The 16,213-nt window shown below is 42.5% G+C and overlaps 1 protein-coding gene across 1 annotated transcript in view; it reads left to right on the top strand.

Moving 5' to 3' along the window:
* Window positions 1-16,213, top strand: part of NIPAL2 (NIPA like domain containing 2) — a 199,593-nt gene that overhangs the window by 66,467 nt on the left and 116,913 nt on the right. The window contains exons 3-4 of the mRNA XM_040354767.1: window positions 8,545-8,716; window positions 15,543-15,602. Coding sequence (XP_040210701.1) covers window positions 8,545-8,716; window positions 15,543-15,602 — 232 coding nt within the window. The remainder of the gene's footprint in view (window positions 1-8,544; window positions 8,717-15,542; window positions 15,603-16,213) is intronic.

The following is a 16,213-nucleotide window of genomic DNA, read 5'->3' as shown; positions in this document are numbered from 1 at the left end:
TGAAAAGGGCAAGCTTCACAGTTTGCAATACAGCAGACAGCGTGTCTATTCTCCATCTAGTTGCTGGCCACTCTGATCATATCCAGCCCGGTAGCAATTCTCAGGTAGGTCTGGGGGGGAGGCCGCGCAGCGTTAGCATAGTCTGGGAGTTTTTTGTTGGAGAACCTTAATGAACCAACAGCATCCTGAAGGAACACACCAGACAGGTCAGGGATAAAGTTGTGGAGAAGTTTAAAACAGAGTTAGGTTATAAAAAAAATCCCAAGTTTGAACGTCTCAAGGACTCAAAACCTACCAAGACATGGCCATCCACCTAAACTGACAGGCTGGGCAAGAAGAGCATTAATCACCCAAGAGGCCCATGGTAACTCTGGAGTAGCTGCAGAGATCCACAGCTCAGGTGGGAGAACCTGTCCACAGGACAACTATTAGTCGTGCACTCCACAAATCTGGTCTTTATGGAAGAGTGGCAAAAAGAAAGCCATTGTTGAAAGAAAGCCATAAGAAGTCTTGTTTGCAGTTTACGAGAAGCCATGTGGGGGACACAGCAAACATGTGGAAGAAGGTGCTTTGGTCAGATGAGATGAGACCAAAATTTAACTTGTTGGCCTGAAAGCAAAACGCTATGTGAGGCAGAAAACTAACATTGCACATCACCTTGAGCACACCATCATCATTGTGAAACATGGTGGTGGCAGCATTATGTTGTGGGGATGCTTTTCTTCAACAGGGACAGGGAAGCTGGTGAAAGTTGATGGGAAGATGGATGGAGCCAAATAGAGGGCAATCTTAGAAGAAAACCGGTTAGAGTCTGCAAAAGACTTGAGACTGGAGTGAAGGTTCACCTTCCAGCAAGACAACAACCCTAAACATACAGCCAGAGCTGCAATGGAATGATTTAGATCAAAGCATATTCATGTGTTAGAATGGTCCAGATCTAAATCCAATTGAGAATCTGTGGCAAGATTTGACAATTGCTGTTCAGACGCTCTCTATCCAATCTGACAGAGCTTGAGCTATTTTGCAAAGAAGAATGAGCAAAAATGTCACTCTCTAGACGTACAAAGCTGGTAGAGACATCCCCAAAAAGACTTGCAGCTGTAATTGCAGTGAAAGGTGGTTCTACTAAGTATTGACTCAGGGGGGCTGAATACAAATGCATGTCACACTTTTTTGCATATTTATTTATTAAAAATTTGGAAAAGCATTTATTATTTTCCTTCCGCTTCACAATTATGTGCCACTTTGTGTTGGTCTATCACATAAAATCCCAATAAAATACATTTAGGTTTTTGGTTGTAATGGGACAAAATTTCAAGGGGTATGAATACTATATGGCAATGTATTACAGATTTAAGTAATGGTTGTTGTAACGGAAGGGAGAAGCTCCCCGATGCCTCTTATGTGTAGATCACCCTGTGTCTCTAACAGGGTCATAGGGTGAATGAGAACCCCACTATGGTCTGGGCTAGTCAGATTTGATATTGTATATATTGTGTGTTGAATGTAGTGTACTATAAAGCTTGCTGTAATTGCATTCTATTGTCTGTTGTGATGTAAATGAATCTAGGATGGCTTGTGCTAATTGACCCTGTATTGTGTGAAGGTCTATTGATGGTAATGTGTATTGTGAGTTAACAGACAGCCTAAAGGTCAGGTGTATGAATTATCAGCTGTAGTTAATTAGCTCATGTGTATTGAGGGGGCTCGTTAGGAACCATTATATGATGTTGTGGGTGGAGTTGGGTCATTGTTCATTTTGGTTACTAACTGTATATAAGAGCCTGATTTTCTCAAAGGGTCTATTTTGTGTGGAACCTCAAACAGAGCTGTGTATCACGTTAATTGGGGTTCGTTTGCCTGACTGTGGAGTGTCGATAGCTGTCTTGGGTTCGGGAATTGAATATCTTAAATGGCGTTAACCCATGTCCCATTAGGGGTTCCGTTACAATTGGTGGCAGCAGTGGGATGATTCCACAGCCTACAAGAGGACACAGGACAATGGAGGCACAGTATGAACGGCTAAAGCTCTCTTCCCTCAAGGACTTACTGGAGAACCGGGGAAGACCGGCCAACAACCGTAAGAAAAGGGACATTATCGCAGAACTCATCGAAATGGATAGAGCTGAAAGACCCAACATAACGGAAAGGCCCAGCGTAACAGACAGGACACCCGAAGAGGCACGTTTTGATCTAGCTGTTAAACTAAAACTGGCACAGTATAGTCCTAACCCTCCAGCAGAAATCATAGACCTAGTTATAGCTGCTGTGGATGCAAGTTGGCTACATCAAAGAGGTGCTGCAGCAGAAGAAGTCACAGCAGCACCAACTGAAGGGAGAGGAGAGGTACAGATACCAGTCGCCATGGAAGAGGAATTCAGAAGGAGGTTACACGAGATGCAGATACAGCACAGAGGACCAGTATCAGAGGAGGTCCTGCTGGGATGGTCTGATTTGATCAGTTGCGAACTCTGGAAGAAAGCGCTAGCTCTCGAGCAGCAACACCAGGGAAAAGTTCTCCCCTCCATCCATGTAAGGTACTTGTCGCAGTATGATGTACAAATGCTGTTATTGGGGGAACAACCAAAGCAGGAGTGGACAGCTGAGTTAAGCAGGCTGATCCGGGCAGAGATGCGGTTGGACGAGAGCTACAGAGCCCTCCGGTGGTATGTAGCCCAAGAGTGCCCATTGTCAGTGGATGACCGCCCCACGGAAGGCTATGCCTATGATGGCCTGGGATTGTTGTATTGGAGGATGTCCAGTGACACTGACTTTGGGAGTGGCGCTTGGAGGAAATAATGGAGCACAGAGAGCAAAAATTGAATGTCTCGGAAGGGCACTGGGCACAGGAAGATTTGGAGTTTCTGGCCATTCAGGAATGGGAGCTGGAGATCGCCTACAGACAGCTGCTAGACTCTGCTCAGAAGCAGGGTGGGGCTCCCTTTGCCTGGGACTATCAGGAAATATCAGCTGACAACTCTGAAATCCTGGCTGATGAATTGGCAGTGGAAAATCTGAAGATTGCCATCCCTAAAGCCGAAGCGGATGATGTGGAGTTCCAGGGAGCCGGGCAGTTGGCCCCTCTCTCCAGCAACAAGCTGAGGTTGTAAAGCTTTTACTCCCAGCTGAATCACTGGCAGCAGGGCAGGATGCTACTGGCCCACTGCACACAACTGCAGCTTAAGCTGATATCAGTGGATGGGACTTTGATCTTCACTGACACAACCCCAGAAAATGGTGCGGCACTGAGACAGGAGGATGTCAGCCTTGCTTTGCGAGCACCGGGGGATTTTCCCCTACCACAAGTGGATGGGACTTCAGTCTCCACTTATACACCCCAGGGATGGGGCAGTTGGCCCAGATCCCCAACAGCATGATGGACTGAGCCCAGTCACCCTGTCTTCTCTCCAGCGGCTGAAAGGACTCCAGGGAGAAGGGCCAGTCCAGGCCTCTCCCCAGCGGCGGGCGTGTTCTCTGAGAGAGGCAGAGGTTGGCTGGGTGAGTAATGCTCTGTTTGGAGCAATTTATTTGGGGTACTGTGTGAATACCAGCATTAGAGGAATGGAACTATGGACTAACTTCGGAGTCAACCCGTCTGGGGTCTCCACCTGTGTTAGTCTCCTACCGAAAGGGGAGAGATGTAACGGAAGGGCCCATGGGACCCAGAAGCTCCCCGATGCCTCTTATGTGTAGGTCACCCTGTGTCTCTAATAGGGGCACATGGTGAATGAGAACCCCACTATGGTCTGGGCTAGTCCAGATTTAATATTGTATATATTGTGTGTTGGATGTAGTGTACTATAAAGCTTGCTGTGATTGCATTCTATTGTCTGTTGTGATGTAAATGAATCTAGGATGGCTTGTGCTAATTGACCCTGTATTGTGTGAAGGTCCATTGATGGTAATGTGTATTGTGAGTTAACAGGCAGCCTAAAGGTCAGGTGTATGAATTATCAGCTGTAGTTAATTAGCTCATGTAAATTATGTCAGAGCTGGAGCCAGAATGTCTGACTAAAAGATGTGTATTGAGGGAGCTCGTTAGGAACCATTATGATGTTGTGGGTGGAGTTGGGTCATTGTTCATTTTGGTTACTAACTGTATATAAGAGCCTGATTTTTCTCAATGAAGGGTCTATTTTGTGTGGAACCTCAAACAGAGCTGTGTGTCTCGTTATTAGGATTCGTTTGACTGACTGCCGAGTGTCGATAGCTGTCTTGGGTTCGGGAATGGAATATCTTAAACTGCGTTAACCCCTGTCCCATTAGGAGTTCCGTTACAGTTGTAAATGGCTATTATTATTATTATTATTATACAGGATTTATGTAGTGCCACTAGTTTGTGCATTCTTTACAACACGAGGACACGAAGTACAATACAATTCAATGCAGGAGAAATCTGAGGGTCCTTCTCGTTAAAGAATAAAATCTAAAAGGGAGGGTCAAGTAATACAAGAGGTAAATACTGGGAGATGAGCTGATGGAGAAAATAAAAGTACATTTGTTAGATGAAGGAAGAATGGGCTTCTCTGAAGAGAAGGGTTTTTAGGGATTTCCTAAGGCTCCATGCTTTTTTATTAGCTATAAAATGCTAGAAAAAAAAGCACTGAATGAAAAATGCTGATACAGTGGAACAAGGTTTGACAAATTTGCTTGGAATCTAGAAGCCAGCTAAAAAAGTTAGGAGCCAGAAAACGCGCCCCGTCCCGCCAAGCTCGCGCGCAGAAGCGAACGCATACGTGAGTACACCTGCATATGTAAACGGTATTCAAACCACACATGTGAGGTATCGCAGCGATTGGTAGAGGGAGAGCAATAATTCTAGCCCTAGACCTCCTCTAAGGGCTCTTTCACACTGGTGCGTTTTCCCCCACGTTTTCGCGGTAAAAATAGCGCTATTAAAACGCTTCCCATGCCCCCTCCATTGAAATGAATTAAAAACGCGGTAAAAACGGAGCGTTAAAATCGTGGTAAAACACCGCGATTTTACCGCGTTTTTAATTCATTTCAATGGAGAGGGGCATGGGGAGCGTTTTAATAGCGCTATTTTTACTGCGAAAATGCAGCAAAAACGCACCAGTGTGAAAGGGCCCTTACTCAAAACATGCAACCTGTAGAATTTTTTTAATAGTTGCCTATGGAGATTTTAAAGGGTAAAAGTTTGTCGCCATTCCACGAGCGGACGCAATTTTGAAGCGGATCAATTTACTCAGCGTAACATTATCTTTCACAATATAAAAAAAATTGGGCTAACTTTACTGTTGTCTTATGTTTTTATTAAAAAAAAGTGTATTTTTTTCCCAAAAAAAGTGCGCTTGTAAGACCGCTGCGCAAATACGGTGTGAAAGAAAGTATTGCAATGACCGCCATTTTATTCTCTAGGGCAGGGATCCTCAAACTACGGCCCTCCAGCTGTTGTAGAACTACACATCCCATGAGGCATTGTAACACACTGACATTCACAGACATGACTAGGCATGATGGGAATTGTAGTTCCTGAACAACTGGAGGGCCGTAGTTTGAAGACCCCTGCTCTAGGGGGTTAGAATAAAAAAAATATATAATGTTTGGGGGTTCTAATTAGAGGGAAGGAGATGGCAGTGAAAACAGTGAAAAACACATTGGAAATACTCCATTCCCGAGCCTTTGCAAGGTCAGCCGAGCTGTCCTCGGGCCTTCCTGCGTGTTTCCAAGGCTCTCTGGCACCCCCCACATCTGGCCACATGCGGTATTGCATGCCATTGAAGTCAATGGCGGAACAAATTATTTTTGTTTCCATTAATTTCAATGGGGAAACTCGCTTTGATATGTGTGTTCTTTGAATTACGAGCATTCTCCCGGAACGGATTATGCTCGTAATCCGAGCTTCCACTGTAATATCATTTTTGTGCTCGCTTGCAGTAGCATTTAGAAGTTTTTAGGAGCATTTGCATTTTGTTAGCGCTTTCACAGTGCATGAAAGATGAAAGAAAGCTAAAAAAAACTGTTAGTAGCATTTGGAAGTGTTTTAGGCGCATTTAAGAGCATTCAGCATTTTATTTTTTTCTGCTGGAAAAATGCTCCAAAAAACTTGACAAAACTATTTTTTGTTTCTGCTCCCAGACGCTGAAGCTCAAAAAACGCCTCAAAAAATGGCCTAATGTAGTGTGCATGGACACATAGGGTAACACTATTTAGCTTCTAGGAGCAGATAAGAATGCTAATAACCGCTTCTAGGAGCTTAAAAAAGTGCTAGTGTGCATGGTGCCTAAAAAGTGGACAGAGTAGGAGACAGTTGGACAGATTAGGATAGGGAGTTCTATTGGATGGGAGAGGCTCGGCAGAAGTCCTTGAGGCCAGCATGGGAGGAGGTTTTAGATTATTATTATTATTTTTTTTTTTTAGCAAACTTCTTTTAATAAAATGCTTTTGGAGTAAAAATCTATCTAAATATAGTTTTCTATTTTAAGATATATTAATCATTTTGTTTATTCAGCATGAACTGAAGCTTAGTTATGTAGCATGAGGCTTTATATTCTGTAATATTTACATTTTTGGTACTCATTCAATGAATCCAAGCCCTGCAAGCTGAGATAACATGCACTGCATTGATGCATTCACAAAATTTCACAGTAACCATGAGATAAAACAAAGTTCAGGAATATTCCTTTTTCCCATTGTTTTACAAATCTTTGTACACTACAAACTGTGTGATTGAATCGGTTCTGATATCGCTGTTTTACTAACCTGACCGCCTATTATTCTAAATAGCAAACAAAATGAAGGTTTCCTAATATTAAAGATTCTAACTACCAGCAAGAAAAAGTCCTAACATTTAAAGAGCACCTGTCATTTCAGATCCATCATGGCAGCACCTGTTAGCGGCATTCACTCACTCACCTGCTGCCGCCGCGTCCCTCACCTTGTTGTGTCACTGCCGCATCACCAGCCATCCCATTAAAGTGAATAGGACTGTCGGCAAGTCAACAGCGGGTCAGAGGAGGAGCCGCTGTGGAACAGAAATGACAGTTGCTCTTTAAAAATTATGATTTAACCGCTTGCCTACCAGCCGCCGCAGTTTTATGGCGGCAGGACGGTTCGGCTGCGCAAAATCACGTAATATTACACGATTTGCATTTCAGCCACTAGGGGCCCTTCCATGCTCGCCCCTGGTGCCGTGCGCGTGCCCGGCGGGCGTGATAACCGCCGGGCACCCGCGATCGCTCGATACAGTGCGAGAACCGGGAGCTGTGTGTGTAAACACACAGCTCCCGGTCCTTTTCAGGGGGAGAAATGACTGATCGCATGTTTATACAATGTATGAACAGCGATCTGTCATTTCCCCTAGTCAGTCCCACCCCCCTTCAGTTAGAACACACCTAGCGAACATAATTAACCCCTTCCTCGCCCCCTAGTGTTAACCCCTTCCCTGCCAGTGACATTTTTACAGTAATCAATGCATTTTTATAGCACTGATCGCTATAAAAATGCCAATGGTCCCAAAAATGTGTCAAAAGTGTCCGATGTGTCCGCCATAAGGTTGCAGTACCGATAAAAATCGCTGATCGCCACCATTACTAGTAAAAAAAAAAATATTAATAAAAATGCCATAAAACTATCCCCTCTTTTGTAGACGCTATAACTTTTGCGCAAACCAATCAATAAACGCTTATTGCGATTGTTTTTTTTTTTCCTTTACGTAAAAAAATGTTGAATACGTATCGGCCTAAACTGAGGAGAATTTTTTTTTTTTAATATATATATTATATGGGGGATATTTATTATAGCAAAAAGTAAAAAATATTCATTTTTTTATTCAAAATTGTCGCTCTATTTTTGTTTATAGTGCAAAAAATAAAAACCGCAGAGGTGGTCAAATACCACCAAAAGAAAGCTCTATTTGTGGGAAAAAAAGGACGTAAATTTTGTTTGGGAGCCACGTTGCACGACCGCGCAATTGTCGGTTAAATCGACGCAGTGCCGAATCGCAAAAAAGTGGCTTGGTCATTGACCAGCAAAATGGTCCAGGGCTGAGGTGGTTAAATCAAGCCTTTTTACTAGTGATTTAAATCAACTTGATTTAAATCAAACCCACCCTGGTGCTTTGTGGGGTGTGCGTGATTCAAAATACTGGCCAAACCGAATTACAAACCATTTGCAGGTTAAGGCTGCATTCACACCTAATCGCGGCATTTTGTCCCGCGAATTGTGGCGACAAATTGCAGCGTTTTGTACCGCAATTTGAGGCGACAAAACGCCGCGATTTTAACCCCCATTAACTCCCAGGTCCACATCTCCTATGCCGAACGCTGAAGCCGCCTGAAAAAAGGGTCCGGGACTTGTTTTGAGCTTCAGGCGTTCGGCGTGGAGATGTGAACCATCTCCATAGAGGGCAATGGTATTTCTCCCCTCCAGCGTATCGAGCGTCGGGCGTAAATACGCCTAGGTGTGAATGGAGCCTAAACAGGTCAATGTTTATATATTTGTTTCAAATGTGTACATTGCTGTTTGAATTTCTGCATTCGGAGCAGTAAAAGAAGTTAATTGTTGATGAATATATTATTTCAGAAATACACACATGTCCGATTAGCCCGACAGGAGAACCCCATCCCATATTACAGAAGCAAGCTGTGGTGGTGTGGAATGTTACTAATGGGCATTGGTGAACTGGGCAACTTTGCTGCTTACGGCTTTGCCCCAGCAACCCTCATCGCTCCCTTGGGATGTGTCGCTGTTATAGGTAAGTCGTGTCATCCTGATTTTGAGTTTTCTTTATTGTGCATTTGCTTATCCAGGTTGCTACTCATAGTTGAGGAAGGATTATTATTTTATTTCTTTCTTGTATTAAGAGAGGTATGGACTCCAGAGAGAGAGATATAATTTTGCCCCTGTACAAATCATTAGTAAGACCTCATCTGGAATATGCAGTTCAGTTTTGGGCACCAGTTCTCAAAAAGGATATCGGGAACTGGAGAAAGTGCAGAGAAGGGCAACCAAACTCATAAGAGGCATGGAGGAGCTCAGCTATGAGGAAAGATTAGAGGAACTGAATTTATTCACTCTTGAGAAGAGGAGATTAAGGGGAGATATAATCAATATGTACAAATATATAAGGGGTCCATATAGTGAACTTGTGAACTTGGTGTTGAGTTATTCACTTTACGGGCAACACTGAGGACAAGGGGGCACTCTTTACGTCTAGAGGAAAAGAGATTTCATCTCCAAATACGGAAAGGTTTCTTCACAGTAAGAGCTGTGAAAACGTGGAACAGACTCCCTCCAGAGGTGGATCTGGCCAGCTCAGTAGATTGCTTTAAGAAAGGCCTGGATTCTTTGCTAAATGTACATAATATACAGTGATGAAAATAAGTATTTGAACACCCTGCTATTTTGCAAGTTCTCCCACTTGGAAATCATGGAGGGGTCTGAAATTGTTATCGTAGGTGCATGTCCACTGTGAGAGACATAATCAAAAAAAAAAAATCCAGAAATCACAATGTATGATTTTTTTTAACTATTTATTTGTATGATACAGCTGCAAATAAGTATTTGAACACCTGAGAAAATCAATGTTAATATTTGGTACAGTAGCCTTTGTTTGCAATTACAGAGGTCAAACCTTTCTTGTAGTTTTTCACCAGCTTTGCACACACTGGAGGAGGGATTTTGGCCCACTCCTCCACACAGATCTTCTCTAGATCAGTCAGGTTTCTGGGCTGTCGCTGAGAAACACGGAGTTTGAGCTCCCTCCAAAGATTCTCTATTGGGTTTAGGTCTGGAGACTGGCTAGGCCACGCCAGAACCTTGATATGCTTCTTACAGAGCCACTCCTTGGTTATCCTGGCTGTGTGCTTTGGGTCATTGTCATGTTGGAAGACCCAGCCTCGACCCATCTTCAAAGCTCTAACTGAGGGAAGGAGGTTGTTGCCCAAAATCTTGCAATACATGGCCCCGGTCATCCTCTCCTTAATACAGTGCAGTCGCCCTGTCCATGTGCAGAAAAACACCCCCAAAGCATGATGCTACCACCCCCATGCTTCACAGTAGGGATGGTGTTCTTGGGATGGTACTCATCATTCTTCTTCCTCCAAACACGGTTAGTGGAATTATGACCAAAAAGTTCCATTTTGGTCTCATCTGACCACATGACTTTCTCCCATGACTCCTCTGGATCATCCAAATGGTCATTGGCAAACTTAAGACGGGCCTTGACATGTGCTGGTTTAAGCAGGGGAACCTTCCGTGCCATGCATGATTTCAAACCATGACGTCTTAGTGTATTACCAACAATAACCTTGGAAACGGTGGTCCCAGCTCTTTTCAGGTCATTGACCAGCTCCTCCCGTGTAGTCCTGGGCTGATTTCTCACCTTTCTTAGGATCATTGAGACCCCACGAGGTGAGATTTTGCATGGAGCCCCAGTCTGAGGAAGATTGACAGTCATGTTTAGCTTCTTCCATTTTCTAATGATTGCTCCAACAGTGGACCTTTTTTCACCAAGCTGCTTGGCAATTTCCCCGTAGCCCTTTCCAGCCTTGTGGAGGTGTACAATTTGGTCTCTAGTGTCTTTGGACACCTCTTAGGTCTTGGCCATGTTAGTAGTTGGATTCTTACTGATTGTATGGGGTGGACAGGTGTCTTTATGCAGCTAATGACCTCAAACAGGTGCATCTAATTTAGGATAATAAATGGAGTGGAGGTGGACATTTTAAAGGCAGACTAACAGGTCTTTGAGGGTCAGAATTCTAGCTGATAGACAGGTGTTCAAATACTTATTTGCAGCTGTATCATACAAATAAATAGTTAAAAAGTCATAAATTGTGATTTCTGGAATTTTTTTTTTTGATTATGTCTCTCACAGTGGACATGCACCTACGATGACAATTTCAGACCCCTCCATGATTTCCAAGTGGGAGAACTTGCAAAATAGCAGGGTGTTCAAATACTTATTTTCCTCACTGTAACTGGGTACTGACATTTATAGGTAAAGTTGATCTGGGGAATATCCGATTGCCTCTCGGGGGATCAGGAAGGAATTTTTGAGCTCTATATGGGTCCCTGCTGGGGACACTGACATCTATACTGGTCACTGCTGGGGTGTTCTGATATTTGTACTAGTCATTGCTCTGGACACTGAAATCTATACTGGTCACTGCTGGGGCCACAGATCTATACTGGTCACTGCTGGGGCCACAGATCTATACTGGTCACTGCTGGGGCCACAGATCTATACTGGTCACTGCTGGGGCCACAGATCTATACTGGTCACTGCTGGACACTTACATCTGATCTGGTCAGTCACTCCTGGGAAAAAAATAGAGCACATGTTGTCCTTGGCTACTAGTCATCATAGTCTTTTTCATGGCCTTTGTGGCCCTCTTCCTTCCCCATCTCTGATTACTGCACTCTACAAACTATGCTGTACGTTACAAAATCCTTCATAATCTCAACGGTTGATTGTTATAACTTATAATGAAGTTCTTCTTTAAGATGGACTTGGGCAAAGAGTTCATTTTTTCTTATGTGCAGAAAAGTAAATGCAATGCAAGAGTTTATTTTGTAATTATCCTTTGTTCTGAGGTTTAGGCATGTCTGTCATACTGTCACTTGTGTAAATAGCCATGTTTTGTGGGTACAAGTACTGTGGCATATATATGCCATGTATAAAGGTAATAGGCACACATTCAGTTTAGCCATCCCCTTTAACATACACCCACTGTTATGTGCAGTCATTCCATACCTACTATTCACCTACATAGCCACGAGGACAAATTAAAGGCTTGTTGCTACTATGCTCCCCCTGGCTTTTTTTGTCTTGTACTGTACCTCCAGATCAGAAAATTTGGCCAGTCCCTAATAAACTAGCCAAATTTTGATCGTGTATTGCCAGTTTAACAAACTTTTTCCCAAGCAATCCACATGACAGCGCTTAGGTTTTGGTGACAGTCCACACTGGCACTAAGCTTTTTATTTAGCAAGGGGGAAGATCGCATTGCCCCCATACCCAAAAGTACTGGGTTTACCCAAGGGATACAGCAGATGTAGCAGAGGAGTGCAGCGGTGTCCTAACATGATAACTTGACACTTTGTCTCAAATGGGCAGCAAATATGGCTTTATTTCACCTCCTATAAAAGGAAACCTATGTGTGCATGGTGACAGCCAGGTACATGTAGTAATCATTTTGGATACATTGGAGAAGGGGTAGAACCTCTACCTCTGTCAGACATTTAACTGCTGGTTGTGTTTCAGTTGGAAACGCTTCTTTTTACTTCCTCCCTCAGTGACATCATAGTAAAAAGTGTGGGAAGTGAGGGGAAAGGTCTGTTTGGACCCAAATAAGATGATTATAAGCAATAAGATAAGCAATAGGAGAACATTTTTAATTGATATGGGGAAGTCAGGCATCTCGGTCATCTTTTTGTTGACTTGAAGTGGATATTCACCCCAAAAAACGAATTCTTCACACCTGGTTCCAGTCTCCTCTCTCTCCTACAATAATTTTATATATATATATATATATATATATATAGTGGGTTTTTGTGCTTAAGGGCAGCACTTCCTCTCGTGCACTCAATTCCACATGGGCTCTGGTTGGCATTCGGGACCCGTCAAAGACCTTTATCACATCTCCACACACGTGACTTTTCCTCTCATGCGTGTGTAAAGATGGCACAAGTAAGGAGGTCTCAGATCTTCGTTTTATGCACAAGCGAGGGGCAACTTGGTGTGTGTGCGGATGGTCCACTGCTCTTTGCCCGGGCCTTCAAAGATGGTGGTGCTGGTGGGGAAGGAACAGGGCCAGCATTAAGGAGAAGTTAATTTTTTATATTTCTTCTTGCTTTCTATCTTTTTTAGGGGTAGCACCCCAGGGGGACCACAGGTAGCAGCAGTAACCTGATAGGAGACACTTTACTTTGTTAAGCTAACACACGCAAGAATTTTTTTAACGTTTGTTGGAAAGTGCCATACGTGTGTGTGTGTGTGTGTGTGCAAAATACTGTCCAGTATCACAGATTTTTGTATTTTTTATTTTATTTATTTTTTTACTGATCTATATGCAGCACATTAAAAACAATACCTGACCCCAAAACTCTTATCTTTCTATTATAGTATTGGACATCTTATCGACAGACCTAATTTATAATTTTTTTCTTTACATTTAAAGTGGAGGTTCACCCTAAAAACAAGTATATAGCTTCACCCCCGGCGCAAAAGGCGCGTCACCAGTTTCCAAAAAAAGCCGAACGTCGGTGCGCAGGCGCCGTATAGAGCCGACTCGCAGTTCGGCTTCTTTCAGAAACTGGTGACGCGCATTATGCGCCGGGAGTGAAGCTTTTGTCATACGTCAATCACTTAGTCTCTGAATAGGAACGCCCACTACAGCGGGATTCACTATCCAGAAGCCGAGGGGAAAATACCTATACTACGGTATGTAAACCGAAAAACATGTCGGCAGTATGATGCTGGATTGCATCACTTCTGCTTTCTAAATCCCGCCATAACTCGCGGCAGGCCTCCGCAATGACTCCTGGGAACAATGACACAAGCTCCCAGGAGACATTGCGGCACTGTGGAAATGATGAAATACCCGCCCATATCCGCAGAATAAGACCGGAAACACAGAGGAACACCTGGCAAACACAGGTACTGTAGTAAAGAAAAAAAAAATAACGTTTTTAATAGAATACATTGTTGTAATGTGATTAAGCTACTGTTGTAAAATAGGGTGGAGCTCCGCTTTAATAAAGATATCAAGAAACAAGGGGAAAAGTAAAAGGGAGAGAGGGGGGAGGAGAGAGATCCTTTTGGTAGAGGTTGAAGTGGACAGTGATGTGCCAACTACACTCATAGCTCTGCAAGACAAAACCTGAAGGCAATGTAAAGTAAGATTTTTTAAACCAGCACCAAGACCAAGGCATATGGATATCTTTCATGAATATCTTTAGAACTCTTCAGTTTGTCCTCCGATTCTTCCTAGTCCTTATTCTTTTTCTGCACAGCATTGGTCACTTTGCTGATAAGTCCATCTCCTTCTTCTTTTTTTTTTCCTTCCCTCTTGAGCCCCCATGTTATATATTTTAATGTTGGTTTTAGGTATCTAAAATGTGTATGTGTGTGTATATGTATGTGTGTGTATATATATATATATGTATATATATATATATATATATATATATATATATATATATATATATATATATATATATATATATATATATATATATATATATATATATATATAATATAATATACACAATCGTATCAGTGTTTTATTATTTGTATACTTTTTTTTATTATTATTCTTTTTTATTTATTTTTATTTTCACCTATAAAAATAGGTGAAACCCCCATGACATGCTGAACTGCTGTCGTGTTACTTAGGCTTTGTCTCTTTTTTTCTTTTTGTAAATTTTTATAATAAAAATTGTTCACAAAAATGTATAAAAAAAAGAACAATGAGCTGCATTTACATCAGTAAAAAAATAAGTCTGTATGCCTAGAAACACTACATTTTTAGGTATCAGTGTATCTAGTTCTGTACCTGCCGATGTTCACAATCTCTTCAACCCTCCATTTAGAACTGACCTCCCTGGCGACATAAACAAAGTGCTTTTCTCAAAACATAAAGTGGATTCCCTTTTATCTATTAGGCCTCAGGGACCCTAGCTTTCAGCTAGCATGTGGCCTTAAATGTTGAATGACAGCCCCATGACATGCTGAACTGTTGTCATGGAGAGACTGATAATATAAAGGCCTGGCAGAGATAATTACGTAGAGGAAAATACGAGTTTATCTTTGTCTGTTGTTTTTATCTTTCTATTACATATGACTCGTTTTGCTCCAGAGGCCCGGCAGTTTATGAAGATAATGCCTTAATAAAAAAGTTGTTAAACCTTTTTATAAAATGACATGTATCAATGCAAAAAAAAGTTTTAAAAACTGGCATTTTTTCAGGAGCAGTGATTTTTAATCATGCTTAAAGTAAAACAATAAAAGTGAAATATTCTTTTACATTTCATACCTGGGGGGTATCTATAGTATGCCTGTAAAGTGGCACATTTTCCCCATGTTTAGAACAGTCCCTGCAGCAAAATGAAATTTCGAAAGGAAAAAACATAATTTAAAACTGATCGCGGCTATAATGAATTTTCGGGTCCCGGCAATACAGATAAAAATTCATTAAAAAAACGGCATGGGTCCCCCCAGTCCATTACCAGGCCCGTTGGGTCAGAGCGCGTTGGAAGCACGCCCCAGGGGGCACGTGGGAGGCAGGTTTCTGTGTGGGAAGTCCATGGACACCCTCTCAGAATTGGAAGCCTGGGGCTCGGATGGAAAGAGATGAGGTCAGGGAGGCCCCTACATGGTTTCTTGCACTGGGGCCCTGAAGGTTCTAGTTAGACCTCTGCCACCATATAATAATTTAAAGTTTTTAAAAAGACCTGGGATTTTGAGCACAGAGATCTTCCCAATACAATCCCCAGGAATACAGGCAATCCTTAATTGGTTTAACTCTCCAGCTTCTATTATTATTAATTGTTCTTATATCTTTTTTGTTTTTACACAGGAAGTGCGGCGATCTCTGTTGTGTTCTTAAAGGAATCGTTGAGGGCCTCTGATGTAATAGGTAAGAAATCCAAAAATGTTACCAATAAAAGTGTATCCTTTCTTCTATACTAATATCCATGTCATACAAACACATACACTTTGCCAAGCATTGCTTGAGGAGTGTTTTAATGTCCAGGTCATACAGGAGACGCTATTCAGGGATAACTACATAGACTTTCATGAAGATCATTAAAGTGGCGTTTAGATTTTGTACACCAGGGTAATAATATTTAGTGAAGTTAGATTAGTGTATAGACAAGAGTAAAAATAAAAAATGTAAGGTGGTCAGAGATGATCAGCACATACTCTTCATCTACATAAGGGTGCTCAACCCGTGGACCTCTGATGTGGCAAACCAGGGAAGCGCATGTCCATGCTCTGGGATGGCAGGTTGGCAAGCCCAAGTCATGATCAACGGGTTGCTGATCTGCAATTCCAGAACATCAGAGTGCACAAAGCTGGTGCCGTCAGTGGAGGAAGCATGGACATATTAGCACTTGACCCACAGGTGCTGTGCACTTGCCGCTTTCCTGCGAGTTGGCTGCACTGAGCCATAGACTTCTACTATATCCTGCATGTTTGCTGCACTTTCTGAAAGTGCACCACACCCGCAAGATGTACACTGCAGCA

This window comes from Rana temporaria, chromosome 5 (genome assembly GCF_905171775.1).
Source record: "Rana temporaria chromosome 5, aRanTem1.1, whole genome shotgun sequence".
In the NCBI taxonomy this organism is placed as follows: domain Eukaryota; kingdom Metazoa; phylum Chordata; class Amphibia; order Anura; family Ranidae; genus Rana; species Rana temporaria.
Note: the sequence above shows the minus strand (reverse complement) of the source record. Positions and strands in the feature narration are given on the sequence as shown.